General features: G+C 44.3%; 1 protein-coding gene across 3 annotated transcripts in view; it reads left to right on the plus strand.

The window, feature by feature from the left end:
* Ano6 (anoctamin 6) overlaps positions 1-26,898 on the plus strand; it is a 176,605-nt gene that overhangs the window by 18,373 nt on the left and 131,334 nt on the right. For 2 of the 3 annotated variants that reach the window (XM_048444763.3, XM_048444762.3), the window contains exon 2: positions 19,347-19,409. The exons of the other annotated variant lie outside the window; for it this stretch is intronic. In XM_048444763.3, the coding sequence (XP_048300720.1) occupies positions 19,347-19,409 (63 nt within the window). The remainder of the gene's footprint in view (positions 1-19,346; positions 19,410-26,898) is intronic. 3 annotated transcript variants of the gene reach the window in all.

Below are 26,898 nucleotides of genomic sequence, written 5' to 3' on the forward strand. Positions count from 1 at the left end.
ACAACCACAAAAAGTATGTAAAGTTGGGTAAGAAGTGGGGGGAGGGATCTGGAAAGAACGTGGGGGTGGTTATGATCAGAAGACAAGGCATGGAATTCTTGGAGGACTAATGAAAACAAGGAAAGCAACAGAAATTGAAAGAGTTCTGGTAGCTTCTGCCCTCAGGAGCCCAGCCAGTGGCTCCTGTGGGGTCATAGGTGGTACATGAGACCGCCTTTGTGGGCAGCTGTCAGTCATTATTCCTGAATTCCAGCAGTATTTCTTCAGCTGCGTTAGGGCGCTGGGAATGAGACTCTTTCTTCTGAATCTTTGTAGTGTCTTGTGGTGAAGTCATCAACTACTTCAATGTACTGACATGTACTTTTTAATCTACTGTTTGATTTTTTGAATGTGAAAATCAGACACATAGCATTTTTATTGATTTGTCATGTGAAAAACAAAGTTTAAATTGATTTCCCTCCCTTCTTTCTGGAGTTATTGTAAGAGGTGGCTCTTCTATAGAAAATACTTCCTAGCGTTGATCTGCTTCTTCATTGTCTTCCTGGCAAATGTCTTTCAGATTCCTGTCTCATATGCACTAGGAGACTTTTCTGACGTTGAGATCTCTGAATTGCAAAATGACTCTGCTACGTAATGACAGTACAGCCTTAGCGAGCTGTTGAGTGTTCAGAGCTTTCTTTCTCTCAGTATGAAGGTCCATGGCTTAGACCCTGGGGCTAGGAGCTGCTTATTATTAGCCTAGTAATGAAAATCTCATGATTTCAAATAAAACTATTCTAATATACAAAATAGCTTAATTATAGGTATTCATTGAATGGGCTCACAGCTAATTACTCTGCCTATAGAAGGAATCTGTTAATTATAATTTTGCATAGATTCTCTTGAGTGGGATTCCAGAAGTTAGATTGACATTTTAGTTAGGGAAAAAAAAAACCACCTCAAGATTATTTAGTTGACAGTGATAGCATATGGTGCATTAATATTACTAATAAGCATTACTTCTGCTACCGAATTAGGATCTGGAAATACCAAGAGGGAAATTAGCTTAAACCACTGAATTCCTGAGTCTGTCTGCGTGTAAGCACATAGTACATCTTTAATTGATTTTTTTTATTCCTCTGGTGACTTCATTCAGTTAGTACTGGGACTCACTGCTCTTAATGTTAGTAGGGATGAATTAAAATGAATATATTCATTTACCTTCTGCAGTAAATGATTCTGATGGGGACCATTCTCCAGCGCCCTTCTTTGAAAGCAGCGAGTGACTGAAACCCAGAGCAAGTTTGTTTTGTGGTTTTTGGTTTGCTTGCACTTTCCCAGCCTAATCCTTTTTTTGAGTTCTTCAGGATTTTTTTAACCTGGGTCAATAGAGTGCTTGAAATATTTCTGTATTTGAGAATCCAAGTCGAAATAAACATTGCCACAGGGAGGAGAGAGCAGTGGGCTGAAGTCCTTGGGCCTGAGAAGAGGAAGCCAAGAGCTGCCAGCAATAATGCGGAGGTGGAGACACAGACGGTCTTGTCGGGTTTGGGGAGTTGCTTCTTGTGAGTTAATTAAGCACTTAACGATCCCCAGATATAGACTTGTTTGCTTAAGACTGTTTAAATAAAAGTAAACAAGGCAGTGGTTGGTCTGATGGTAGACTAGATTACATCAGCTGGTTCAGGTCCCTGTGAGGAGGTCCTGTAGCCCAAGCCTGAGGTTGTGGTCCATGTCTGTGTTGTAAAGGCCAGAGATGTGAGCGGAGGAGTCAGGAGTCAGCATGCTGTTTCTGCCATGACCTCTTCCTGGCTTGCAGTGCCCATTCCTGTCTCTTCTTAGAAGAATGTTAATCTTATAGTGAGCCTCACCTTCATGACCTCAGCTGACCCCGGTTACTTCCCAGAGGCTCCAGGGAATCCTATAGGATTGACAGCTAGGATTTCATGTTATGAAGTTGGGTAGGATATACAATTAGTTTATAGCATCTAATTACAGATAAAAGCTCACAAGAAGCAACTCCCCAAATCCAACAGGGCTATCTCTATATCCAGCTCAGTTTAACAACTTGATTAGCTATTATCCTGACATCTCAGTAATTTTTATTTCATTTTCTTTGTTTGAGACAGGGTCTCATGTAGCCCAAAGGCTGGCCTTAAGTTTCTGATCCTCCTTCAGTACCTTTTGAGTGCTAGGATTAGGCGTATCCAGTACACCACGCCCAGCTTAAATTTTATTTTCAAATGTGTATTATCTCGTTTCTATTAATTTTATTTGGTTACCTTGAAAATTCTGCTAAACTCTCCGTGGGTGGAAAACAACATGAATAGTGCAATGAATTAGCAAAAGGAAAAATACAGCCATGGGTAAATACCGTTAGGAGGCCATTCGCTTTCCTGACGTTTCAGATATGACGGAGCTAGATTCATTTTGTGTCACCGTGGCTTAGTGAGGGCCCATCATCTCAGGGCAGGCGTATGAAGTAGGGAGGACCTCAGTTGGGTGGGCGAGGGGATGGAGTGCGGAGTCACCCTGTACATCTGTCACGGTCTTGTTACTTCATCAAGAAATGTGTGTAGGCAGTTAGATTGCTTTTCTTTTGTCGCTGTCGGGATTACATGAGCTAAGGAAAAGCACCTGTGAGAACAAGGACTTTTTAGAGAAACAGAGTTAAAGCAGGCGTTTGGAGTGAATAGACCCAGAGGATTTTGGAGGAAGACCCTGACACAGGGTTGAGATATACTGTTATGTCATAACGTTCACCGCACGTCATATCGTGTCCCCCCAGAGCCTCCCGAGGGCAAATGTGTTGCTGGAGTCGAAGCTGTCCCCCGAGTCAGATGGCAGCGCTGGTGTAGCATGTCACACCCCCCCCACCCCAGGTCTACCTACTCTAGAAATCCTCATCCTCTCTCCCAGGGGCATCATGTAGTACTTTGGAGGAAGATAAAATGACAGCGTAGTCATTAGCTTGCTTCCGTGACTTAATTGCAGGCTGATGTAGAGATTCATCCCCATTGCTGTGTGTCTTAAACCTGGAAGGCCTAATAAATAAAATAATGTGGTTTGAACCAAACTCTGTTTCCATATCAAAGAAGCAGAACTCCAATATGCATAATTTAAAAAAAACCCATGTTTTATTAAGATATTGCTCTCCCCCAAGGCATTTCTCCATCCTGTCACGCTCATGAAATATTCAGAGACAGTTTTAGGTTGTACACTGTGTTGTTTTGAGTAATTCTTCTGAGATATTTATTTCTTTGGATTGCAATCTGTCTTTTTGAGTTTGGTCTATTAAATATTCTGCAACTAATAAAGGTTTGCAAATTCAGAAAATACCTTTGAGAGCGTTGGGATTCTTCTCATTCTTGAATGTGCTGCCGGCTGAACAGTTGAAAATCAATGTTTACAAGAACTGATCCATTGGCAGGGCAAGTGGGTCCCATTTTAAAACATTTCAGCCTCCTCCTTTTCAAAGATTTATATTTTTATCCACCGTGCCACCTGTGTGCGAGTATCCTTGGCGGCCAGAGAACGTTGTCAGATCCGCTGGAGCTGTACTCACAGGCCTGTGTATGTGCTAGGAGCTAAATGCAGGTTCTCTGGAAGAGCAGTAAGCATTCTTAACTGCTCAGCTATCTTTTCAGCCCTCTCTCTTTTTAAAGCAAGGTCTCATGTAGTTCAGATTGGTTTTGAATTTACCATAAGTTGAGGGTAGCCTTGAACTCCCGACCTTTCTGTCTCCACCTTCCAAGTTGTAGTAATGTATGGGGTGGACAGATAGGCATTTAGAGTTTGATACTATGCCCATTTAACAAAGTAATATAGTAGTAGCTACACTCCTGGGGCCTCTGTGCTCCTCAGCCATGGGTTTTTGGCCGATTTACAGTACCAGGCATGGATTTCCTTCTGTCTGCAAGGCCCTACATCCAGGAAGAAAGTGGTTGGTTACACCTATAACTTTGGTGCCAGTATCACCCAATGGATGTGTCTTGCTAGATTGACCATTACCTTCCTTGTGCTGTAAGAGAGAATGCTAACGGTCAAAATTAATACTCTATTCTCCATTCCTTCTTCCTTGGCTATTCTCCTGCCATTTTTGGTTCTTCATTTAAGTCTTTTAAGCTTGTATTTTATACTGGCTGTCTCTCAAAGGCCTTTAATCACCACCTATGCGTTAAAACTTTGTTGCTTTATGAAATTCAAACATGGTGCTGCATGTCTGCAACTTTTACATTCAGGAGGTAGAGGCAAGAGGGTTAGGAGTTCAAGTTCATCCCTAACCACCCAGTGAGTTTGAGACCAGCTCAAGTTATTCGAGATACTGTCTCAAACAAAACAAAACAAAATACCTTGTGACAGAGTTAGGGAAAACTTTCTTCTGACGGCCTGCCTTGGGGCTGGGTGTGTGGCACACACCTTTAATCCAGGGACTTGAGAGCAGGGAAATCTTTGAGTTTTAGGCCGACTTGATCTACACAAGCAAGTTCCAAAACAGCCAGTACATAGAGACCCTATCACAAACAGACAAACAAATAGACAAAAAACCAAGGGTCTCTGTTGGGGAGAGGGCATTTACCAACTTTATCATTTTCAGCATGTAGACAAACACAGAAAAACCGTTTAGGTCAATTCAGCAGCTAGAAAGCAGACAAAAGTTTGTATCTTCAACTTCTGTTTCCATAATTTTGAAGCTAAATGAAATGCTTTGAGTTAATTTTTCCTAGAGACCTATATTTACCCTGAATATAACAGGAGATGGTGTAAAAGATTTAAGGAATTGTTTATGCAGATGATTCAGTAGTGACCAGAAAACTCTCAGTACAAAAATCTACATTTTTGAAGATTAATCATATTTTTCAGAGTCTAAGTGAGCTTTTAAAACCACCATTTTCTGATGAATTGCCATTGCTTCTTAGGCAGTGTCCGTGCTGAAGTTTTGGGTGGGCATCAGTGTTCCTCTTTGACGCTCATTTCGCACTGTGGAGGAATTTCATTGCCCATAGCCCATAACAGTTGGAATTTGGGGGGGCGGTAATTCACTTTTCTGTTGAAACAAAACTGTTCTCACATTTTTTTGAGGTTCAGAGCTAACAGTATGGATATGGGAGGCTTGTATTATATGAGGTGCTTTGAGGTTGCTGCGTGACCAAGATACCTGACAGAGAGGCCAAGGGCTGGAAAGTTTCTCTTGGCTCACAGTTTCAGAGAGATTTCAGTTCTCCTGGAAGTGAGGGCATGGTAGCAGACAGAGGTGGCTCTGTCTTTGACCACAGGAACGTATGCTGGCAAATGATCACATGACACAGGAGAGGAAATAGAGACCCTGGCTGGACCAGAAGTCGGACTGTCAAGGATTAGATTCTTGACCTAATAACCTGCCTCCATCATCCTACCCTGATGTTCCACAGCAGAATAGCCCCAGAGGCTTCGATACATGAGCCTGGGGGGACACGTTGTAGATGTCAGTCATAGGCATCTGTTTTAGTTTTTGTATTTTGTTTTCTTATGTTGTATTTTGCATATGGTAATTTAGTTATTAGCATACTTTAAAATAAATATATGAGTAAATTCTGACTCTTCGAAACAGATTGGTCAGGTTATGATTTTACCTCTTTACTGAATCAATCGTCTTTTGGGTTTTGTGGAGACCGTCACACAGCAGGAGCATGCCATGCATGGCTTCTCACTCATGTTGGGTGTTGATGTCTCTGTTTCTCAACTGCCTTGAGGAATGAATTCCCATTGAAGTTTGCTTGCTTATTCTGGATGTAGAATGTGACATAGCATTGTTTTAATAAGGGCTTATTTTCAGACTGCACGCCCATCCTTGTTCTGTGGGAAATCCCTGCTTTGTTGAGCGTGAGATATTCATTGAGACCCTCACATGTGGGGTTGGGGGTCAGGGAGCAGTTTGTCAGTCTGGCTGTTCAGTGTCACCTTTGCTAAGCTGCTCACGTATCCCATTGTCGCTGGACGGAATAAGACTCTTCAGAGACAGGAGCATTCAATAGTGCCTTGGGTCGGTCAGCATTTGGTTTTCCAGTGAAATAAAGACTGTTTTACAGTCCCCATAGCAAGGGCACCAGTAATCAGGATGGATCCTGGCCGTCTACATGGAAATAGTCTGTTTACAGCTGTGGGGTCTGACCCCTGTGGATGTCCTCCCCGTGAGACCCTGAGCAGCCTCGTGACCTTGCCCCCTCCCTCCACTCTCTAGGCTGATTTCATGGATAGAACCTAAGTATGAGACACAGACGTTGAGGCCACAGAACCAAAAGATGATTTTCTTGCTTGTTTTAAAATTTTCTTTTTGTTTGTTTGTTCTTTTTGAGTCAATTTCCCTATATAACCAAAGTTGGTCCCCGACTCCCAATTCTCTTCCTCCAGCCTACTGCATGCTGGAATTGCGGGCATACATAATCAGTCCTGGTGTAAATTTACATTTAACTTAGCTTGTTACCTGTGTAATGTCGGAATATTTCTCTCTAGCAGAGGGAAGGTGCGTCTTTTGAGAAGAACATACCATCTCGGGAAAATAAATGTAGTTTTAATGATTTTCTTCATCATATGGCTTCCTACTAGGTTTTCTCATTTGAAGTCAACAGGAGTCCAAACTTTGATTTTCCAAATCCCTCCAAACCCTGGCCATTAATTCCATTGTAGGCAGAGGAAATAAAATCCAGAAATCCTAAACATACAAAATTATACCTTGTTTGAAATAATTTGAGAATGACATGCTGGTGCCGTTAATAACAGCGATGTAAAATTGGTGTTCAAGGAAGAGGCACAAAAGATTAAAAATTCTCAGTATTAGCCTTATATCTACAGAAGTTAGAAGGTACAAAGTATCATTAAGAACCTGAAGTTAAGTGAATAACCTCATTCAACAAGGACTTAAGGTCTCAGAGGAGGATGATATATAATTACGGCGCTTCGCCCAAGCTATATAAACATGTTAGGTTACTGTGAGTCAGTTATTGCTCTTATTATGGGTAATCACCAATACCCTAGCTCCCTTGTCAGTAAACAGCAAGATTTGGATTAGATTAGATATCCAAGAGCCCTCCCAGCTTGCTGATTTCCTAACTGTATGTTGATAACGCCTGTAAAGAGTCTGGGGAGATTTGATTTATGCTTTGGGTTTGCAAAAGCTCTTTCAAAGGCTCTGCAATCTAAGAGGGAGAGGCTTGATGGATGGATGCTGGATAGAAAGGAAGAAGGCAAACACTATGTGATTTCCTATGCTTGCGCATCCATGGTTTGGGTATCTCTTGGGGTTGCTAGGTGATGTCTGACTGCTCAGATCCATGACTTTGGCCCAGTGAAGACCATCTTTTCTGTCTTCTCAAAGATCAGAGACTAGGCTAGCACGAGAAATTAGATGTTTTTAATATGGCCCCCACAAAATGATCTCCGGGGAAACTTGGTGGAGGGGTTTCCTTGTGGCCTTGTTTGTACGTGTTGTTGCAGTGTGCTAAGAACTGTTGGAGACCACTAAGAAAAGAAGGGTCATCAACCGGTGTTGGGAGACCCTTGCCCAGTTGTCTCTCCCCTTCACTAGCCTTCTTTACTTCACTAAGAGTACACTCAGACCTTAGATTTTAATTATGGTATACATTAAAATATGGAATATGAACAGCTGATTATTAGACTTGAGTACACAGACCTGCCTGAGTTGACTTTTGTTTAACGACTAGTAGTCATAGTGATGATTATAAGACTGTATCAGAAAGCCAGTCCTTAACAGCATGGGCGGGTGCTGGGTTCTTTCCCGGGTATACTTCTCAGTGGTTCCTCACAAGGATCTTGGTGGGTGTGCACCACTGTGATCTCCTTCCTTTGAGCGTAAAAAGCCGAGGCACACATCCAGTAACTTGCCAAGATCACATAGCTTACAAGGGACTGATCTGACAGTTAAATGTAGGACCTCTGGGTTCTGAATCCATGATGCTCACCACTGTGCTGTACCTCTCCTGGCAGAATGGGCTGCGTGGGAACTGGGCAGTTTGCTGAAGATTGTAGGCACTAGCAACTGCTTGTTAGAACTATTGGGGGAAAATATATATCCCACTTTAAAAATTGCATTTTTATATTTACTTTCTCTTTTTTTTTTTCCTTTTTCTCCTCCCCACCCCTTGTTTTTTTCATGGATGCATGCTAGCCACAGTGCACACACGTGGAGGTCAGAAGAAAACTACCCTGTGGGTCCTGGGGAGCAAATTCAGGCAGTTAGACAGGGCAGCAGGAGTTTCTACACACTGAGCTCCTATAGCTCCAACCCTAGAACCCATTTTTATTCCCGTATTTTAAGTTTGATTTTAGAAAATAGCATAAGTATGTTATTATTAGGGTATTTTGGTTCGTCGTTTGCTTCTTTGTTTACTTATTTATTTTCTGAGACAGAGTCCCAAGAGCCAGGACTTCAGACTAGCCTTGAATTTGCTATAGTTCTATGTGGTCATGAACTCCTAGTCTCTCCTGCTGCCACCTCCCAAGTGCTAGGATTAGAGGTGTTTGCTTCCACATCCAACTAATTTTGTTTTTTCTCAGATGCCTATCACACTTTGGTAGAGATTGCAGTATTTAACCTTCCACAGGAAGACCTATGATTAAATGAGTTGTGAAAAATCCCTCACGTTACAAAGGGAAACCTGAGAGTAGATTAGCTAAGGATGAGGCAGAAACCTGTACAATACACAGTGCACACCGATGCCAAAGGTTCCTGGTTCAGGTGTTTTGTTATGTGCTTCCCTTTGAATGGCAAGTCACGAAACAATTGCGTTTTTAAGATAACTCTGTTCAAGATCTGACAACGTTTTACTTCTCTTTTATAGTTGAGAATAAGCTGGTTTTTACTTAAAATGTCTCTATATAATAAATACCTCTCTCTTAGAGTAGTGAATGCTATCCCAACCAGCCACCAGTTTTACATCTAACATGCTCAGATTGTCAGCATGTCTGCTTATTAGAGAATTCCCAATTTTACGAGTACCTGTTCCTGTAGTTTATACATGCAATCTCATTTCTTCCTTTCCTTTTTTATTCTAATCCTGCATGTTTAATCTGCCGGTCACCCTTAACCCTGGTTCCCCTTTCCACTTAGAAAAGCCTGCCCCGCACTGCAGCTTTGTCCTCTGCCTTGGGCGTTTGTCTTCCAGGAAAAGCAGGACCATGATGGAGGAGGCTGCCGCAGACACTGCTCCTTGGCTATTATCTGTAAAGGTGTTACCGTGGAATCATAGGCTTCTGAGTTTGGGGAGAACCATCCCAAACAGAAGAGCAAACCAGTCAGATGGTGGTGCGTGCCTGTAAACCCAGCCCTGGAAGACTGTGGCAGGAGAGCCATGAGTTTGAGGCTAGTCTGGGTTATATAGTGAAACCACATCTCAAAAACACAAAAAATCAAAACAAAACCATAGAGAAATATATCGCAAACTGAGAATCCTCATCAGTAGAGACCATAATGGAGTAAGTAGCCTGGACCCAGAACAGGTGCAGTGTTTGCTGAGGGCATATTGGGATTGGGATAGTATGTTATTGCATTGTGTGATCCAGATGACTTCATCTGCCCCTGGGTGTGTCCCCTTGATGTTGTCACAGGTCTGTTTATGATCGTGGTGCCATAAAATTGATGATGAACCTGACACGTGCATGCACGCGCATGCACACACACACACACACACACACACACACTCCACCACAGTGGTCATTTCAGATTCTAAACCACATTTACCTAAGGCATTCGGGCAATTTATTTTCATATCTGTCTGTCTTTTGTTGTACTGGTACCTTAGATAGGCTGCCGTTTCCATTTACTTGATTGTGACCGCAGTTAATCATTACCGAATCTTATTATTACTGCCTGTATATAAATCAAGAAAAACAAATTTGATTTCCAGCATTCTAATGTGGTAAAACAAATTTATGAATCTAGGAAGTTTCTTCTGTAAATGTAAGTAGCGGAGAGAAAATAAATGTGGGCACAAATGCTGGCTATTATAATCATCTTTTGACCCCAGCCACCCTTTAAATAGCCCAAGTAATGACTGTTCGATATTTATTATAGAGCATATTAAATTCTTTGTTTAACTGAATCATTCATTCCTCTTTTCTGTTTCATGTAGCAGTGAAAATAGATTGTTCTATTATCATTCTTGCTAGGACATTTATAAAATTATTCATAAGCATGATTTTAAACTGGAGATATATTCGGATATTATTGGGGGTCCTGAGCAGAAAACATTTCACATTTGAATGGCAGGCGCCTGATTATAAATTCCCTTCCTACTGAATATTAATCGCTGGCTCCATATGGCTGCTGAATGAAGCTCTGCGAGGCAGCCTGGAGATGCAAATTCCTGCCCCATCGTGAACTTTATGTGATTTAGTTCACCGTTTAAAATTAGCTGACTGACCTCCAAATTATTTTAAAAGATGAATCTTTCTGGGAAGTCGAAGGGCTGAAGAACCTCAAGATGGGTTGTGGTTCCTTTTCCCCTTTCATTTGGCCCCGTTCCTCCGATTTAATTGAAAGTGAATTTGAGCCCCTTTTGCGCTCTCTCGTTCTCTCTCTCTCTCTCTCTCTCTCTCTCTCTCTCTCTCTCTCTCTCTCTCTCTCTCTCTTTCTCTCTCCAGTGTCTTCTCTCCAGGGGCAATGCTGGTCACACCCATGGCATTTTAGAGTCCCTGCTCCAGGGTACACCACGACCCCTTCCCTGTTCTCTGCGGGCCCCGTTTCTTCTTTCTGGATCCTGGACTTCTGGAATGCATTTGACTGCACACAGTGGGGCTCATTCCCACCTCTCCCTCAGCCACGCGGGGAATCACTTCCCACCTGGTTTTACCCTCCCTTTGAATGGCGCCCACTGTCCGCCCACTGTGTTCCATTTCCTCTTCCTCCTTCCACGCGTTCCTCTCTGGGCTCTCAACGGAACATCATATCCTTTAAATGCCCGTCCCTGTGTTCTGTGCCAGGCTTCTGCTCTTTCCCAGTGACCGCTTGTTTCTAGGCCTGCCGTGTGACCGCATCTGGGTTTGGGTTTCATTTTGCCGACTTATTCCAAATGCGCCCTCCTCCTCTCCCGTTTCCAGATTTGTCTGTCTAAAGCAGGGTGTGACTGTGTCGTCCTCCGGGATCTACATGCTGAAAGGGCGGAAAGCCATGGCCTGAGGTGGGGTTGTGAAAGGACCTGTGTGGGAAAATGACCAAAGCAAGAGTTCATTTCTCAGGATTATAAGCATGCGAATCGGGTTCCCGGAGGAACTTCTCCGAGAAAAATGGGAAAAATGAATTTATCTTGTCCCTGTAAATCAACCAAGTGAGAATTAAAAAAAAGAGAGAGAGAAAAGAAATGAAAATACTTGCATTGAATTCGCCCTAGCTGCCTGGGACCTGTGTGGACTTGGACAGTGTCCTCACCCATAATTATGATTGATAGTAGCGATGAAATGATTTTTATAGCCACACAGGGTCTGGTACACAATAAACATGGACATTTTAGTAGAATTGAAATGCGTTGAGTCATGTGCACAGACACACACGTGTATAAAGATGGGAGACAGTGATACTGCTTATCTGTGTACAGTGAGGTCATGATTGCTTGTTTATATACTGTCCACTTTCTCTAACAATTACTTGTGACTTTACCAAGTAAATACAAGAAACAGAGGATAAAGGCACATTCCTGTGTGTTTCCACCCATTCTCCTCTTGCCTTCTCCCGCCTCAGCTCCCGAACCTTCTGCCTGACTTTGTGGTCATCCTTAACTCTTGGGTACTGTGTTCCCCGTTCGCGCAGGCTCCTGCCTGCCCTTGCTCTTCTCCCCTGCTGTCCAGGTTATTGTCATCGTCCCTTTACGATTTCTCTTGACCTCCCTCATCCCATCAGGCTGGGCATTAGGACGCCTGTTTAAAAGTGCCTGGTTTATGTCTGTGTACCCCATGGCATGCTCTCCTCCAGTGTGGGGATTTTACTAGAAGCTGGAAATCAAGCCTGGTTTAGTTGCCGGCCTTGCCCTCCCTGTTGCTGACAGTCCTAACAGAAGGGTGATCCGTGCTAAGGGATCTCTGGGGCAGGGCCTCCAGAGGGAGAGACGGACAGAGTGGCTCTTGGAAAAAACCATTGGGGTGGTGTAAGTGTTTCATATTCCTATTGAAGAGATATTTAAAGTCCTGACTAGTTGTTTCCTGAATCGATAACACAGAGCCAGGGAGGTGTTCCCAGCAAGAGTTTCTCATGGAGCAAAGGCAGGTCATGGGAGAATGGGCTGGAATTCAGAATGGCGAGGGACAGTGCTTGGCATGTGTCAGACACTCAGAAATGTTTAGACTGTCTAGTACCCCTTCTCCTGGTGTCTATGGTGGACTTAGGAGTTTGGGAATTCCCACAGCGTCTATGCAATACTCTCCATGTATGTCTACTTTTGAGAATTTTTCCAGGGGAAGGGTTTTTGATTTTACCAGATTCTGTTAAAGTATCGTGTGTGAAAAGCACCACACACACACATACTCCCCCGCTAGAAATGGGTGATAGAGGGTCAGAACATAGAAACGGTAGGAGGGTGTATTGACCCCAGTGGAGCTTGGCAGGGGTGCCCTTGACGCCCACTGGGCAGGCCCTTACCTGCTAGAACCCACAGAGACTGGCCACAGCTGACTCTGGACGCCGACTTCAGATACTTCTTCCAGATCCTTAAAGCAGGCTGGTTTCTGCCTGGCTTGCTCCAACGAAGCCATCTTTCCTAGCTCTCTAGGGGCAGGAAACATGGGTTTGAAAGACTGGAGAGAGAAAGGGAGTGCCCCATGTTCTATTCTGAGGTGCCTTTGTGAAGAGAGCAGGCAAGCAGGCACATCAACCGTGGTTCAGTGGTGTCTGTTTTCTAGTGTGGAAGACTGAAACAGCATGAACCTCCCAGAGACAGCGTAGGTCTGCTTCTTCATCCCCTGCAGCTCATCCCCTGGAGCCCATAGAGGGAGATTGAACTCCCCAGCCTTTAGGATCCTGCCCAGGCAGATTCCTCACTCGGCCTAGACATAATGGCTGTCTGCATACCTTTGTTCTAGAACGTGATGGACGTCGGCAATGTTGTTTGTGTTTCTCTTTCGTCAGGCCAGAGTGGCTTATTTGCTGACGTACATGTTTTTGAAAGAGTGAATTTGGCTTTCCAGCCTGAAGGTAATGAGTTCAATTTGTTGAGCACAAAGGAAGCACCCGACTGCTGGAGAGTCTCTGGTATTTTTGGCTTAATAAGGCAAAGAGGGCTTTTGAGGGAGGGATCTTAGCAAAGATAGGAGCTGCCTTTCCACAGGGAGGGGTTTGGTTCAGTGTTGATCTGCAGCAACTTCTGATGCTATCTACTTGCTAAACAATGTGGGCAATTTCAAGTCCTTTGTTCTGCAAAGGTCATGGTAAGACATGGAGGGCCTTGTTGGTCACACTGGCCCTCTGGACTGTCCATGAGCACCATTGTCATCACTTAGAGTTGGGTAGCTGTCAGAAGTGTAATGTTGTGGTTTGTTTTTTTTTTTCAAAGCTCGGGAGCTAGCTGGGCACTGTGTTCAGCCCTGCTAGGGTAACAACAGATCATGGAGGGACTTTTCTGAGGGCTCTGAGGATCCACGACAGTTAAAGAAAGGAATGCAAGATTCCGAAACAGGATTGTCAAAAAAGGAAATGCAAGCATCTTGATGGTTTTTCTGGTGTATGAGTTCACCGACCCGTAGTGATGAATGTTTTTCTATTATTGAGGAACAAAGAATAGGAGGATTTTCGTGAACTTTATTACACGGTCTTCACTGGGATCGGTTAGGAAGTCTGTAGAAGACATTTTCTTGCGCTTCTCTCTTAGTGACTGCCAATGCTAATACCTTCGTATTTCACTGCTGCTTCTTGGGGTTAGATACTCCGTTTGAACAGGAAATAGAAGGAAGCCTATGATATGACTTGATCACCTGTTAAGAACAGGGTCAGAACTTCCCAGGAGGGAAGCGTTATTGTGTCCACTTTGGGGGTTAGTAAGGCAAACAGCATTCGTGATGAATGGCAGGTCTTTCTGTCTAACACCTGCCTGAGTTTGTGTGACTATAAGCGTCTTGCTTCTAGTTCATCCGCAACTGTGGCGACTCCAGTGTCTCCTCAGGTCATCTCTGTATCTTGTCCCAGGTTCCTGAAGACATATGTTGTCTCCGGAGAACAACTATTCGTGAATGTCCAGGGCAAACCTATCCGTTGAGACTGTTTGCCCGGCTGAGACACGCTCAAGTGCTATAACAGGTCTGAAGTGCTTGCTTAGGAGAAAAAGGAAAAAGAAGGGAAGGAAAGTATTTCGTTATAATAAAGATAAAAGTCTTGATTAAGATGGCTTGGGTTGAACTTTCATGGGGAAGACAAGGATCATGGGAAAAAAAAGTGAGAGGCAGTGTAGAGTCCACCAGGGTGGCAGCAAGCTGAATCGACTTTGATCCGGATTTAACCGGCTGATGATAAACCTTCCTATCTCCCACCTCAGCTGTACCACACCCCTTTTTATCTGCAAATGCTGAATATGTGAGCAGTTAAAGAAAAATTGGAAATTATGGAAAGCTGCAAGAATCAGACATTAACAAACATTTCCCACCCCCAATGTTACCCCCTAAAGAGCAGCACCAGACGTGCTTCAGCAGGCTGCCTTCCTGCCCTCAGAGGGCATTTGCAGCTTTATATGGTTCTCACCTGCTCTTCCCGCCCCAGCTCTATAAGTATTCCTTCCGCTTATTTATTTCTTTCATTCTGATAATATGTATATAACATTTTAACCATTTTCTAATTTCCATGGCACTAAATCATATTCAGGTTGGCAACCATCACTGTTATTCATGTATTCTACATCTGTTAAAGAATATCTCGCAAACCACACTAAATAGCTGAGCAATAGTCTGGTATATATGATTTATATATGTCATCTATATCCTATTTACCTGTAAACGCATAGCAGATACTTATTTTGTGCTCACTGTCATAGTTTATGATTAAGGTAATAAACAAAATATGGTGTATGGCGGGATGGGGCAATGACTTGGCAGTTAAGGGCACTGGGTATTCTTGTAGAGGAGTTAGGTTCTGTTCCAAGCACTCACATGGAGGTCACAACTGTCTGTTATTCCAGTTCCAAGGGATCTGATGGCCTCTCCTGGCCTCTTTAGACCCCTGGCATGCACAGATAGACATGTAGGGAAAGCAGCTGTAATGTAAAAGTAAAAATTAATAATATTAAAAAATATGGTGTTTGTTGTACAGGACCTTGGAATCCAGGAGGAAATGGCCAGTTTGATTCCTGTAGCGGTTCTGGCGCAGGGTTTGTGGGGTCATGTAAATGAGGGGAATTTGACTTGAGGCTTCATTTGTGAGATTATTTCTTGGTTGTCGCAAATCTCACGCATCAGTTCTTTGCTTTCATAAATAATAATAATTGCAAAGTGTTTATTCATGCAAATCTTTGGCCATATTTCATATTTAGCCTTTGTTTTCTCCCTAAAGGAATTCTTGTCATTTTTTTTTCCTTTTTGTTTTCTTCATCAGTGTTCCGCTGTGTGAGTTGCTACCCTCCCGCCTTCGTGTTCCAATCGCTGGGACTCTAGGTGTCCTCTCCTGTTTCCTTCTATGGTGGTATTCACCTTCCTTGTTAAAGATGGATCTGGACTGACTAGTATCTAGAGCAGGCATGAGTCCTGCTGGGGAGCGTATTTCTCATGTTCTGGTGCCCCCCACCCACAAGTTCTTGCAGCGTGTTCTCTGCATCTCTTCTTCCATTGGAAAGTTTCTGTTGAGTCTGGGAAAGTCATCCAGTACATCGTAACGAGGCTCATTTAGCTACCTTGGGTTTTGAGAAGTAAATCACACTTTGGTGATACAGTAAATGCAGGAGCATCTCCAGGATTGAACAGAACAGTTTTTAGATAAAGTCTTACTTTAAGGAGCAGGGATATTCTATAGGTGTTTGATATAGTCATTTGGTAATGGCTGAGAGTTGATGTTTAGTTGTTAAGACACACCTCCAAACACACGTGCATATTTATGTTAGTATACATGTTTTTAAAATATACAGTTAATCTTCCTTTTAAGGTCAGATTTACTGGGGAAAAGTGTGGAAGTGTAGGTCATGGCTTGTCCAATGCATGGCAAGGCCCTCAGCTGTATCTCCAGCATCATGTGCATAGGATGTTAGCCTTGTTGAGTTGGTGCCGTCGTCTTTACTTCAGCAGGACACTAACCACAGGACCAGAGGCTGTGAGAGTAGGAATTAGAGAAGAGAAAGGGCCTGGGATTTGGTCTGAGGCTATGAGCCCTGAATCAATTGTTGTACAGCTGGGAAAATCCCAGGGTTAAATCTAGACAATTTCCGGTGATTCAGATTGTAAACCATTTCGCTGTGTTATCAAGGCCTTTCATTTAAGAGTGGAAGAAGTGATTCCTCTTTTTCTTGTCAGGTTTTTTTTTATGCTAGCAATTTCATCCGTAATTAAAAAGCATTGGCGTTTTCATTATGAAAATGGCTTTTTTGAGTATAACGAGGGAACCACTAAATCCAGTTGTTTAAAACCCACTGGCATCGGCCTGTGCAGTTACTTTTGTGTGAAAACAACTTAACATTGATTTTGGGCTTTCCGAGTTTGACGGCGTCAGTTTGCTCCCGCGTTCTGGGAGGCCCCAGGAGTCCAAGCAGCTGCTAAAGAGTCGTGGGGATTCGGCTCCGCATGCTCTTTAGTTGAGCCTGCTTTTCCTTCAGCAGCCTTTTTTTTTTTTGCTAGGGCAGCCATAAGAGCATTAATGAACAGGTCATTAAACAACGGATGCTTATTTCCTCACAGTTCTGGAAGGCCTAGGTCAAGGTGTCAGCCCTCCTGGACTCCTGAGGTCAGCCTCCCTGCTTGCACACAGCTGCGCCGCCCCCGTGTCCCCATAAGGTATTCCTTTGTGGGTGCACACCTGGTATCTTTTCCAGAAAGAATTCTTTCAGCACACCAGTCTGATTAGGCTCCGCCTCATGTTAGTTAGCATAATCATTTCTTTAAAGGCTGCAGCTCCTAGTGGAGCCCTCCGAAGGAGCCAAGTGTTAGGACTCGGACGGGTGGGGGGGGGGATTCTAAGGAGTCACAGTTCCCATAACATTGACTTCAAACAGCATTGTTTTCTTTTTGTATGGGGAGAAGAGTATAAAGAAGAAACCAAGATTAGCACTGTGCCACGTTACTATCTGTTACTAAGCGGGGAGGGGGACAAGGAGACGAAAAGCTGCGTGAACCGGCTTCGGAGGATAGTAAGGGAAAACCGCGTTCTCTCTCCTAGCCCTTGCCTGACAAGTGACTGCTGACATTTGCGCTTTTTGGTTTTTGGTTGAGGCTGAGTGCAGTTTTTCCCATGTGTTAATGTGTCATAAGGAGGCATCCGTGGCACTGACTGGCCTGAAATGCTATGTAGCAATTCATCCTCTGTGTGTGTGAGTGTGTGTGTGTGTGTGTGTGTGTGTGTGTGTGTGTGGTTTCACTTTGGTCAGCTATCAGTGGCCATTCAGACTGTTTCCAGGGCCACGCCCACTCCTAACTGCCAAGGTGGAGAACTGCATTCCCTTTAAAGCCTAAGATGGAAAGAACCGCTTAATAAAGTGAGTCGGCCTCTACCTTGGGTGAAAAATGGTCTCTGTTTCTCAGCTTCCTGTTTATTGTTGGTTGGGGCTGTGGGAGCTTTTCAGCCTCTTAGAAGAGGCCATGCTGTGCAGAGAGGGATTTTCCTTGGCCACTGAGGTCATCTCAGCCCTGCCCAGGAAGAGGGGTCTGTCTGAGTCACTAGCGGGAGTGCCCACTTGCAGTTCGGTCGAACTGCCTTTCCTATGAGAATGACTGTTGCCTCTGACTCCTTCCTGCCTGCCCCCAGCCTCTGGCAAGGTGGCAAGGTGGCAAGGAGCCAGCTTTCTGATGGAATGTGCGCCGTCTTAGCCCTCACCAAGATCTCAGTGTAGGCCAGGTTGGCCAGCAGCTCCTGAGGTTAGCAGACCAATGTGACCTGGATGCTGAGGGTGGAGCACTGCTCTGCTTGGTGCAGGGTTTTCCACGCCCCTCTCTTAGCCTTAGGTGTCCCCTGCCGTTATTTTAAAAGCTGCGCCAAGGTGCAGAAGCTTCTGGAATGAAGCCGTCTCTTAGAGGTGTTGCTCATTTCCCGGCTCCTGGAGAGTTTATTTTCACCTGGGACTTCTAAAACCCGCGTAACCAGTGTCATATTTACCCGGCTGGGATAAACGCTGGGAGAGAAGAGCTCTCTTCTAAAGCAGCCTTAGGCTCCCTTCGCAGTCCCCAGGAGGCCCCGAGGGGACTTGTGTCTCCCTGATGATGTTAGTGTTTCTGAGGCCCAGATTCTGTGGTGCTGTGGACATGTACGTTTGGGCCTGGGCGCGGGAAATGTGTAATTCAGCAACAGATTTAAAGGGTTGTCGGCGTGGTTTCTAATTACTGTTTGTTTGGTTCACCAGTGCCTAATAAGTAGATGTAAGTAACCTCAGGAGCGTGGAATGCAACGCTCGTGTTACAGGCAATCATGCAAATCAAATTCTACCCAAGGATTGCAGCGCACACACCGTGGAGTCATTGTTAGAGAAGCATGCCATCGGATTTTCTGTTTAGAACAAGAGCAGTTTGGAACTTTCCCACATGTCCTGCACCGACAGGAAGGACACATATACCTGAAATCAGCTACCCTGTGCAAACCCATTTCAAACTCACTGCTGGTCTCTGGCGTTCAGTTTTCTTTTTTAATTTAACAGGATAATGAGGGAGGGAGAGACTTCCCGGCTTCTCTTCCTTCCTTCTTCATCCAGCATTGCCCGTATAGGAACCTAAAGCACAGGTCTGGACCAGTGGGTGTCAACCTTGGGTACAGCTTGGCACCAGATTGGGAATTTTCAGATGCCTGGAACCTGATCCTCAACACCAAGGTGCTGGTTTAATTGTCTAGGATGCAGTCTCCACTGGGGTTTTATTATGTTCTCAGGTTAAGAGGCCAGGGATTTGAGCTTTGTGAGATAAATCTCAGCCCTGACCACACCCTGGCGGCACCTGGAGGTTTTGAGGAAACCCTGATGCCCACCCAAGAAGACCACATTTCTGGAGGGAACAGGGTTTCTGAAAGGCTCTGGGCAATTCTGATGTGCAGCAAGAGTCTGGCCAACTGACTAACTGACCTAACCATGTCCTAACATAAGGAAAAGTGGAGTGACTTGGTCACGGTCAGACTTTGGCTACAGAGCAGGCCTAGAACTCAGGTCTGACGCCTCTTCTGGCCAACGCCAGCCCATATGTTTGTTTATTGTATTTATTGATACCTCCTCATCCTTCAGGTGATGTTCCTGACTCCAGGAGGCCTTTTCTGGCTCCTCATTCTCTCCTACCATCCGGTCTGGGTAAGATCCCCCTCGGTTGTGTTTGAACGGCACTTTTCCTTAGGATTCCCCTCACTCGCGCGGTCAGTTCTGGAGAGCAGCCCCTAACATTTTTGTTCACTGTGTAACCCGATGCATTAGGTTTTTAGGTACCATTTGCTGAACTGCAGTTCCCTAACTTTCGGTTAATCCGTCGGCCCGCATGCCTTGCTAAAAATAATCAGATTCTGTGTACTAACTCTAACAGCTAAGTTTGCTTCCTGTGGCCTGCTGCATTATGGGTCATGATCCTGTGGTGGGAGGGGATATTTGGAAAGACAGTGTTAATGGCGGTATAATGAGAACAAGATGTTGGTGTCCTGGCATGTGGACCAGGGTACTTTGACTAGCAAGCTGCCGTCAGGGTGCTGACGTGATGAAATGGAGCCTGTGACCCCCTCGGCAGATCGAAAGTGATCTGATGAAAATAGAATTTCATGGAAATGTGCTTTAAATCATCTTTGTGTTCATGCTGAACATGTAACTCTGAGAGGCCACAAGCCAAATAGCTGAGTTAAATTCCTTGGCCTCGAATATGCCTGTTTTCTTAAGTGACGCAAGCACTGCCTTCTCCTCTGTCATTCTAGATATTTAGAATAGTGGTTTTTCCTGGGAAATCTCTGCCAGCTTGGTGTGCCCGTGTTTCCTGGTTGTGGCTCTGTAGCTGTTAGGTGGTTGTGATGCTTGTTGTAAATGAGACCCCTGGGAAGATTGTCGTGGGTGAAACCTTCTTGGAACCAGGACTGCAAACTGGGCAGCGTTGCGGGTAGATCCTGGGATGCTGCGGTGTTGGGGCTCGGTGGCCAAAGTGCATAGATCTCCTTTGAAATCTGCGTAAGACATCTCACCTCACAGGCTCATGGTTAGCAGGGACTGTCCCAACACAACCGGGGTGTATGGAAGGGAACCCGCCACACGTCAGGGAAATGCTTCCAAAACCAAACACTCCTGAAAGTGTTGGCGGAAAGAAAACAGATTGACTTGGAGATAAATGCAAACCGGTTCTATTCGCCTGTTTTCTGAGACAGGGTCTCCTGGTGCAGGTCCTGAACTTGCCATAGCTCAAAGATGTCCCTAGACTTCTGATTTTCCTGTCTCCCCTTCCTTAGGACTGGATCACAAGTGTAGGCCACTATACCTAGTTCCAAACTGTAAAACATTTTTATATTGAGTAATTTTACTACATTGTAAAAAGTGCATTTTTTATCACTTTTAAAACAAAAATCTCTCCAGGACAGATAGAGATACACAGAGAAACCCTGTCTCGAAAAACCAGAAGACAAAACAAAAACAAAAATATTGAGAACAATTTCTGCCGAGTTGAGTTTTTATTGTTTGTTTGTTTTATTTAGTTTTACATTTTGGATGAAGAATTCAACAGACCAGTAAAAGCCTAGTAATGAGTAACTAACTTTTGCTATCCAAACTTCAGAGGCCTGACAGTATTTTCTAGCAATAAAAAGGAAGAGAGAAACTAATTAATTAAACTAATTAAACCTATAAGACACAATGTTCCCATCTAAGTCACACTATTGACCTTCTGTAACTGTCCTACAATTTAGGACTCAGGTTTTACAAGTAAACACATTTCCCACCTCCCCCCTAAAAAAGAGCTAGAATCTAAACTCAAGTCTTTCTGATTTCAAAGTCCTGTGTCTTTGGTCCGGTGTTGAGGTCTCCCGATAAGACTGCTTATTAACGGAGAGCATTTACTAGCCTGGTGGAAGAGCACATGCTTTAGCTCAGTGTTTCTCAACCTGTGGGTCGTGACCCCTTTGAAGGGCCAAAAGGCCTGTGAAAGGGGTCGCTCAAAGGCCATTGGAAAACACAGACATTTCCACTACAATTCAGAACAGTGGAAAAATTACAGTTATGGAATAACAATGAAACAACTTTATGGTTGTGGGGGTCACCTCAGCATGAGGAACTGCATTAGGAAGGTTGAGAACCATTGAGTTAGCTTCTTGGATTTTCTGTTAAGCACTGATAAGTTGATGAGATGACAATTGTTTGTGAAATGTGGAGAAAAGAGAAGCAGGGTCCATCTCAATGGGCTTGCGAATTGTTGAGCTGCCATGAAAAGCAGCATGGTGGTTCATAAAAGCAGACAATTCTGGTTCTACCATGTGCCCAGAGGAGATCAAACCAATGTCTGTGTCTCTGTGGCCTTTGACGCATTATTTGTAATAGCTCAAGTATGGAAATCCATGTCTATTGATGATAAATCGATAAAGAAATTATGGGATGTGTGTATGTGTAGTATGTGCACACTTATGAGTATTATTTAGTCATAAAAGAAGGAAATGTTCCATTTGTGATACCATACAAGAGTCTAGAGGACATTGTGTTAGTTAAAATATGGCAAGAAAAAGAGATTACTGTTCATTTGTGGAATCTGAGAAAGTCAAACTCATAGAAGCCGCGAGCTGAACAGTGGTTGCCGGTCGTCCAGGCCTGGAAGAGGAGCATGAACAGGTGCTGATCTAACAGCACTTCAGTTCAAGGTGAGTGCGTCCCAAGGACCAGGCGTGCTGCAGTGCGGTGCGGTGAGTGGTGGTGAGCCCAACCGAGGCGATCTACGCACACAATGTAAGTGCACAGCAAAGCACTTTATGTGAGTGTGTTCCCTCTTTGCCAATTACGTCATCCTAAGAGGGTAGAGCTAACGGCCGCCTGTGGTCTAAAGTCATGGCCGTAGAAATCTGTGATCTGATTCTCAGATATGTTTGATTTGGAAGAAGCAGATGAGCCAAATGATTTGTGGTTTGGGCTTCATCACTGAGATCCTGGATTTGAGAATCCAGCCTCCCTGGCGTGCTACTTGCATGACTGTGAAAATATCCCTCTACCTTAGTTTCTGCATCAGTCAAATGAGACATTATAACTTCATTGCACTATTTTCTTTCCATTGGCCCTGAGTTAGAAAAATATAGTAGCCCTATTAAATGGTTCTGTCCTGTGTACACAAATCTTGTTTTCTCTGCTGGGACGTTGTCCACTTCCTGTTTGGGAAGCTTGTCCATCAACTCTGTGGTTCACAGGTGGGTCACAAGGTTTCCTGGTTGCTTCCTGGAGATCTCTGACTTAGCTTGGTGGATGAGACGTGCTTATTCTAACCGAGCTGAGGATCACTGTTCTGGCCCCTTCGGTCATCTGAACACACGGCTGGGTGAGGAATGCCGTGCTGGAGCCCTGTTCCTGCGTCGTCAATCACAACGTGTATTTGTGTGGGGTTCAGGCTTATCTGGTGTGTCACCTTCCGAAATGCTCCGTTTCCCTTGCTCTGGGGTGCTACTTCATCGGAGTTCTGTGCACAGCTCACTTCCTCCTTGGAACTACTTCCCAGTTTGTCTTCCCAGCTCCTATATTCTTTGGTCCTTTGTTAGCATTTCCTTGACTGTAGGATGTCAGAAAGTTGACTTTTTTTTTCTGGTATAGGTTTCTCCACATACACTTTTGTACCCCAAGGATTTCAGTTGCAACCCTTTTAACTATTTTGAGTTTCAAACTCTTTATCTGATGAAATCTAGATTTGCTTCATGCCTCACATACCCCATCCTGCCTCTTCTGCTACCTTCCCCATCTGTGGATGGTGTTACCCTCTCCCTATATCCAGAGTTGAAATGCTGTCCACACGTCCTGGGGAAAGTCTTGGTTTCTCTTGTCTTCTTTCCCTCCAGGACTTGAGTTTTCATTCCAAAATGATCTTGAGTTTGTCTCCTCTGTCTCCACTTCGGTCATCTTTGTCACCTGCCCTCAACAGTGTTCTGATGTGTGACTCCCATCTTTGCATCGGGGAGCACTGTGTTGCTGCGCCCCCCCCCCCCCCCCCCCGTATTGCTTGCCCGGAAGTGTGTGTTTCACTGGGCTCCATCTGGGTTCTTCCTCTACCTCTGTTTGTTGCTGAGCCTCTCATCTCCGCCTTCCTTTGGGGTCACGTTGGCTGGATATAATGAGATGTCTGACGTGAGGATGCACTCTCTGTCTTTTAGTATCTTTCAGTCTTGCGGGTTGACACCAAGGCGGTGTCTCAAGCACACGGAGACGCTTTCTGCTGTCCTGCCCTCACTTTTCCCCTTTCCCCCAAAGCTTTCCTTTTGCAGCCAACTTTTGTCACATCCTTTCAGGTCTCAGATAGCATCCCCAGGGACTCTTCTCTCACCACCAACCCCAAATAGTTGCCCGGGGCATTATCTGCCACAGCAGTCTGTGTGTTTCCTTCCTATCACTAAACAGTGTAAGTTATTCTGGAAGTACTGACACCAGGCTTCGGCTGCAGAATCCAAGCTCCCCACAAAGAACACGTTATGATTTGTGCGTTGGTGCATCTCTACATGGTCCTGGGTCTCCTGAGATGGACTCTTTTTTTCTTTTAGTCTCCGTGATTGACAAAGAGCTCCACTACTGCACTGCATACCTGCCACTTCCTTTTTGTAAAAACCCATTTGTGTATTACTGTGTGTGTGTGTGTGTGCATATGTGTGTCTGTGTACACGCGTGTATGTGCATACGTGTGTTTGTCTGTGTGTGCACATGTATCCCTGCATGAGTTTATGTACCATGTGTGCAGGAACCCATGGCCAGAAGAAGGCATCGGATTTCCCTGGAACTGGAACGAGAGGCATTGTGAGCCTCTAATTAATCAGAGGGACTGTGAGCCGCCATGTAGGTGCTGGGAACCATAACTGGGTCCTCTGCAAGAAAAGCAAATGCTCTTAACGCTGACCCTTCTCTTTGGTCTCTCTTTCTCTTTTAAGGAGAGAAAGAAACAGAAAAAAATTGAAAAAGATTTACAGAGTTAGCCGTATGCTTGCATTATTAGTAAATTAAATAATTCCTAATCTGTTGTGAAAGTGGTACTAGCTCTTATTTGCTGTTCCCTAGAGACCAGAGTTTTCATCTTGGGCTGATTCTTGCAGTCATTTCCCTGCAAAATATTTCTAATCGACATACTGGAATTGTATTTTATCTATTTTTCAGTTTTAGGCATATTCCTTTGGTGTCAGTGTTTGCTTTCTTATCTTCTTGCGCCTCGTTTCTCTGTTCTCATTTTGCCAATCGTAATCATATTGTAATTGTACTGTAATTTGGGTGAGATCAATATTCAGTGTTTACTTTATTGCAACTGTGGAATCTTCTTCACAGATGAGCCATTTAATATAGTTTGGTTTATGTTTTCTCTCAAGATTAGTTTATGTGACCAATATTGACTTTTTTATCCTTAATTTTTGATATAGTTATGAATAATTCAACTTCAAATTCTCTTCCACTTGTAAATCTCCCTTCAGGATAACGAGCCAACCGGGAATCTGTCAGGATTACCTTTGTAGAAAAAGCCCCCGAAACCTGTTCCTCTCGGCGGAGAAGGGCTTCCACTTAGCAGCATCCCTCCCTTTCCTTTAGGCTCTATCTTGTACGAGGACCCTGCTGTGTGTTGTCTTCATGGTTGGTTTGTGAACCCATTTCCAGTGCTCACGGAGGAAGTGGGATTCCAGAGATGAGAGACCCGTGTCTGAAAATGCCTCATCCTCCTGGATCTTAAGTGATGGCTTAGCTAAGTGTGGATGTTCGGGGTGGAAGCTGTCAGCTTTCAGAGTTTTGGCACCTTCTTCCTTCCTGTGTATTTCTCTAGCTATTTCTTCGAAAGTTGCATACATCAGATTCCAAAATGGAATCTTTTGTATGAAAACCCCCTCCCTGTGGAATTCTGTGGGCATTTCTTTTTGAATCCTGATTTAGAAACCTGGGTTAACGTGTGGGTCATTTGCAGATCCTTTCGCTCTGGAAGCCCTCCCCTCTCCTTCTTTCGTTTCCTTTATGTCCTCGGCTGATCTGGAACTCACTGTGCAGCAGGGGTTCTCAACCTTCCCAATGCTGTGACTCTTGTCACGTGACTCATGTTGTGGTGACCCCTAACCCTAACATTATTTTTGTTTCTACTACATCTGTAATTTTGCTACTATTATGAATCATAATGTAAATATCTGATATGCAGGATGTCTGATATTTGACCCCCAAAGGGGTCACAACCCTTAGGTGAGAACCACTGGTGTAGACCAGGCTGGCCTTGAACTCTCAGAGGTCTCCCTGCCTCCCAAGTGCTGGGATTAAACCCTTGGGTTGAGAATCTCTGATGTAGACCAGGCTGGCCTTGAACTCTCAGAGGTCTCTCTGCCTCCCAAGTGCTGGGATTAAAGGTGTGCATGTATTCCCTTTCTTTTAAAGGAGATAATTTAGTTCTGGGAACAAAATTGCCTTTCATTCTAGAAAAATAATGTACTATGTGCTCAGATATTTTTTCTTCCTTTCTAGTTTTTCTGGTCATGAATACTTCAGTCGTCTGATATTGACACCCACACTTGGCACAATTCCCCTTTGATCTCTTGATCAGTTTCGTGAACATTCCCTGATTGTATCTCTCAAGCCTGCTGGTGAATTTTTAATTTTGCCACAATTTGAGGTTCCATAACTTTTGTCCTCCAGATGTTTCTCTTTTGGTAATTTCTTCTGTTCTCTCACAGGTGTGTTCGTCTCCGATGATGAGTCTGAAGATGTCCTGGTGTTGTGTCCCCCACTCCCACCCTCCCCTTTCTTTTATCTAGGGGATTTTGCCAATTCCTCCTGCAATTCCAGGCTTCCTCCGCAGTGACTTGGCTGGACTGTTTGATTTTAGGAAGCCTTGATGTTGGTATTTTTAGGTCTTTATCATCCTTGACTCCAGCTATTTATGGAATACTTCAACCAGAATGTAAACTTTACATTTTTTCCTTTCTTTGTAAGGAAGAGGATGTGGAGGTGGGTTGTGAGCATGGCTCAGGGCACTTTGGTTCTGTGTTCAGTCCCTAGTGCTGACAGCCCCCACCCCCCACAAGGATAGTAGTTTTCTCTGAGAAAATAGAACCAGTGAGAGAGATCTGGTGGAAGTCTTGGGGTCTCCACACTGACATTCAACTTCTATAAACTCTTTTCTCTGTGTGGATCTCCATTCTGAGTTGAATTTAGAACCAGTCCATGGATCCTTGTTGAGGAAACAGTCCTAGTGTTTGGTGGAGCTGGGTGAAGACTTCCTATCTTACCCCTATACCATCACCACCACCATGGAAGATGGGAGAGAGAGGGGGTAACTGATTTTTAATGGAATTTGACTCAGCCATCCTGCATCACCCTTGCCTCCTCTTCTAGAAGAACCTGTGTGGTTGAAATGAAGTTGCCTCTGGCCCCTTTTCCTTTAGGATGGAACTTCTCCAGTGCCTACGTCAGTTGCTACTTGCCTGGGGCTTCTCTGTCTTTCAAGCAGGCCTCTTCCTGTCCTGTGCCCGTGTTGGTTTCTGTCCTGGTAGGTCAGGGTTCTCACGGATACATGCTTTGATTGCTGTTTATCAGGCATAGAATCGCATATTTCTGCGCAGGCTCTGACTTTCCAGTTCATGCATGGTTACTTCTGTAACCATGGGAGAACAGGAAAAGAAGG

Source organism: Myodes glareolus, chromosome 19 (assembly GCF_982192425.1).
Source record: "Myodes glareolus chromosome 19, mMyoGla1.1, whole genome shotgun sequence".
NCBI lineage: Eukaryota > Metazoa > Chordata > Mammalia > Rodentia > Cricetidae > Myodes > Myodes glareolus.